Raw genomic sequence first — 4,357 nt, forward strand, 5'->3', positions numbered from 1 at the left:
CTTATATCCGGAAACACCTAAATTCGAAACCCATCAGGTTTTTATCGAAAGCATTTCAGATTAAGCTTTTTAAATAAAAATTCACCTTGATCATAATTAGACGATAATTTTAAACCCACCACAAACTCGAATATCAAACACATAACTTTTTTTCTTTTCTTCTTCTGTTTGCTTGAAATCAGGGACCAAATAATTCACCAACTTTTTTTCTTATTCTTATCCCAAGGGAAAAATAAAAAAACATATATATGTATTTTCCACAAAGCCGGGTGGATGATTTAAGATTTTAAATCAATTTTTCAAAATGCACCTTTTAACTTTTCACAACTAACCAGAAACCACCTTCAACTTCTAAAAAATTTAAAAAAAAAAACAATCCTAAACTTTCAAATAATAATTACGCGGTTATAACATGATCTCTTGTCTATGGTTGCTTTTTGGTCATCGTATTTACAATTCGTGAAGTATGGCAGTCCATTTTATGTATTTTGAATCCCGAAAGGTCTCTCCCCTGACATTGTTTTCTTTTTGATAAACCCCACACCCTCCGTTAAAACCCCTAATTCTACCCTCCATTGTTTGAAACCCCCTCCATGAGAACCTATGTTCTTGAAACCCTTTTGTTCTTCCCGGTCTAAAACGGTTAACCACACCACCACAAGCACCGTCCTTAGGTTTCTCAACCATTGTCAAACACAGAAGGGTGAAAACCCATGTCCACACACAAACAGTTTTGACTCTGAAACAAGAAACTTGAACCATCAATGTACTTTACGAATTGTATGAATGAAAACCGTAAAACATCCACAAACGATGGACCACAAATAAAATTCAGTCAAAGATATATGATTTCTTATTTACATTCAACAAGTTAACTTAAACATGATACTTCTTTTTCTTAATTATTCTGTTTCATTCTTATAATCATCCCCTTATGTAAATTTAGGGGTCGTTTACCAAACGCTTACTCGGGTAAGCGCTTACCAAGACACATTACCTTACGGGATGAATATGGTAAAGACCAAGAATCTTACCCTGTAAGAGGGAGACAATGACCGAGAGTCTTACCCGATAAGTGAGGGCGACGACTCTTACCATGGTAAGCGCTTACTGGGTAAACTGTTGCATACGATGTCGTTTTGGTGGACTAAAGTCTTACCCGGTAAGTAAGTGATAGTGTTAAATTTTACCGGTAAACGCTTATCGGATAAGTGTTTGGTAAACAACCCCTTAGTATTAGATTTATCTATTTACTTTGTCATTGTATACATAATGATCTAAATTTAGTTAACTCAAGTTTTGTATTAGTTGTAAATTTCAAGCTCCCATTTGCTAGAAAATATATTTGAACAACTGGAACATGATTTTTTTTTTGGATCATTTTTGTTTTTAATTTCTTTTTCCAAAATAAAATTGCTTTGGATCTTTGACCAAAAAGGAAGTTTAAGCAAATAATAGACTATAATGATCCACTTTAATAATTGATACCATTTATTACATTTCAAGCCCAAAATAGCAATCTAACACATAATTTCTAAATTAACTTAAACCAATATAAATATTATTGGTAGCTCACAACTTGAAGTTTATAAAGAGTTCAAATAATATCATTTTCTATCATGTGGGACACATTATCACAACCTTCGGGCTTCGCCCCACCCAAATAATCTCACAAATCTTAGTATCCATCAATGTCGAACAAGTTGTTCACATTATAATAAATCTCATATTTTTTAAAAGATGTTTGCAGTTTATTGAAAATCTTATGGGGTTAGCTTAATTGGCAATAGATGTGCTCATGGGTTGGGTTGAACGCTTTTGAACAACTTAACTCAACCTAAATCAAAGTGCAACCCAACCCAAAACCGTACGGGTTGGTCAGGTTGATACTTTGATACGCCAAAATATTCTCTTAACCTTGAATATGTTATTTTCTCTAGTCTACTCATAATTTTTTTTTATTATCAACCATTTGGTACAATTTATCTATACTTCTTAAAACTTAAGTATATCAGATTCAATTAATTTTCCCAATTTACATATATATATATATATATGTGTGTGTGTGTGTGTGTGTGTGTGTTCATTGCTACTAAACATATATACAAATGAGTTATATATAAATAAATAAAAAAATTGAAAATATATATACATAAAGAGAGTACGTGATTGTGTAATTGAAAATATACGTTGTCTGTTACTAAACATATTAATTGAGACTCAACAATCATATTAAATTTAACAAATAAAATGATATTGAGTTCATCAGGTTGGGTTGAGTTCATCAGGTTGGGTTGAGTTCAAATAAAAGTAACCCAATATCAACCCAATACCTATGGTTTGAAGATTAATATAACTAAATTAGACACCGGATTGAATTGAGTTGATCGGGTTGGTCGTGTTTTTGAACACCCCTAATTGGCAATAAGGTTTGAGCCTTCGGAGATTCTCCTTAGTGATCACCAATTCGAGTCCTAAAAATGCCACTAGGGTTTTGCTGGTTGAAGTTCCTTAGAATTAGTCGAAGTGTGCAAGCTGACCCGACACATTAAATGATAATCATTCGGTTTAAAATTTCGATCGGACATCAAGAAAAAAAAATGCCAACCTGGGGGTCTACATAAATTTGTTTTCATGTTCAATTTCCCATTTCTGAAATAGTCTTCAACCCTGGTTTCCATCCCCCTCCTGTTCTGCTATTGTGCACCCTCTGCCATTAAAGAACACGAGCAAGCTCCATGAAAATCGAAAAGGTGAAAAAGGACAGAGATTTGTTGGCACATTGGATTATGCACGACATGAAATGAATAAGTTATGAACACAACTCGCAATTTTTATGATATTTTTCTGGGGTTCGATTGAAGAGATCTCTAATTTCTAGAAAAAAAATGCGCCAAGTGTTATTACCTTAACAGAAGGGGGAACCGACGGAGCACCGGCGACGTCTTTCTTCTTCTTCTCCAGCCGGAGCAGTCCTCTTTCATTTATCAACTTTCCGAGTTTTAAGCACTTCTTTGCAGCAAACTCTTTCAAAACATCTTAAGAACACATTGTAAATTAATCAACTGTGTAAGTGAAATGGTAAATTCAGCCATGGTGATTAGTTACCTTCGAAGCTGATGAGCCGGTAAACTTGGCCAATAAGCAAAGTATCGTCTGGCCGGAGAAGCTTGAGCTGCTTCACCGGCGATCCGTTCACCGACTTCACAACCGCGGAGGTCACAACGAGTGCGACGTAGTGGCTGGGATTTGAATCCATGATTTCACGAGCAATCACCGACCTGAACATCCTCTCGACTTTTTTCCCTGGATGCACAATCACAACAGTCGCTGCGTCCGACGCTTGACAATTCCCCATACCTAATTAACAACCGCCGGCGATAGATCCGGTTAACTAAAAGCGTAATTCAAACCTCGAGAAAACGATTCAGAAACTAGAGCCTTAAAAGATGTAGGTACCTGTAAAAACGGGGGAAAACGTTGGTACAAAGTTTCAGATCCAGCCAATGGAGAGAAGAGGGAGTGACGAACACTGATAGAATCTTCACGTTGATCGATGAGTAGTTTCAGCAAAACACAGATATCTAGATTCCTTTAGTGATGTGATCAACGAAAGAAAGAGGGAGCTGTTGATGTGCTATGGCTATGGCTATTGCTACAGGAGGAGGTGAAAGTAATTGAAAATCGGGAAAGCAAAATTCAGTATAGTAGTACGTACCAATGGGGCTAGTGTTGTAGCATGTGCATTGGTGGATGGTGTAGCAATGGCGGAGGGTGGATGGAGATGTTAATGCAGCAATTAGAGATGGAAATGGAGAAGACGATGGATGGGTATGGAAGCATGGGAGGATATGGAGGATTATTAATGGCCGGCCTACCAAGGATGAACAAAATGACTGCTATTCAAAAACAAATTTGCAGGGTCTTCTATCAATATCATACCCTCCCCCACATCAAATATTAAACCATTTCTTTTAAACCCCAAATGGTATAAATATCGTTTGTTTCATGTATAAATATATATTTTTAATTAACCTAAATATCCAATCTGCTATGCGAGCCGACTAATCCCAGGACGACCATCTGCTTTGCAGATAGCCCGGAGTCACCGCATTTGAACCTTCGTGGCCACAAGGGGATTTTTATTTCTACTTGGATTTGAACCTGTGACCTCCCGGTACTTTTGACCTTTGAAGCCAAGCTCAAACCAATCAGACACCACCCTTGTAGTTTGTATAAATAAATTTGAATGTATGGATTAATTTGTCTTAATATATTGAGAAATTTTTTAACTTTTTAATAGATCGAAAGAGCGTATTTTTTTATTGGGATGAATAGATTTGAAAACATCTTAGTT

At 36.1% G+C, this 4,357-nt stretch overlaps 1 protein-coding gene across 1 annotated transcript; it reads right to left on the reverse strand.

Moving 5' to 3' along the window:
* Positions 1 to 2,638: 2,638 nt before the first annotated feature.
* LOC112515712 lies at positions 2,639 to 3,667 on the reverse strand. Its single transcript, XM_025122619.1, has 4 exons — positions 3,460 to 3,667; positions 3,109 to 3,360; positions 2,908 to 3,038; positions 2,639 to 2,710 (listed from the first exon to the last, which is right to left on the reverse strand). Exons 2-4 carry the CDS (start codon positions 3,356 to 3,358, stop codon positions 2,639 to 2,641), a joined length of 453 nt encoding a protein of 150 aa, XP_024978387.1. The 5' UTR covers positions 3,359 to 3,360; positions 3,460 to 3,667.
* Positions 3,668 to 4,357: the final 690 nt, after the last annotated feature.

The sequence above is a fragment of the Cynara cardunculus genome, assembly GCF_001531365.2.
Source record: "Cynara cardunculus var. scolymus isolate 2C chromosome LG 7, CcrdV1, whole genome shotgun sequence".
In the NCBI taxonomy this organism is placed as follows: domain Eukaryota; kingdom Viridiplantae; phylum Streptophyta; class Magnoliopsida; order Asterales; family Asteraceae; genus Cynara; species Cynara cardunculus.

Coding starts and splice junctions, on each gene's coding strand:
- LOC112515712 (XM_025122619.1), bottom strand. CDS start 3,358: ATGGGGAATTGTCAAGCGTCGGACGCAGCGACTGTTGTGATTGTGCAT. Junction 3,039..3,108: donor CCGGCTCATCAGCTTCGAAG/GTAACTAATCAC, acceptor TGTGTTCTTAAG/ATGTTTTGAAAGAGTTTGCT. Junction 2,711..2,907: donor CGGTTCCCCCTTCTGTTAAG/GTAATAACACTT, acceptor CTTTAATGGCAG/AGGGTGCACAATAGCAGAAC.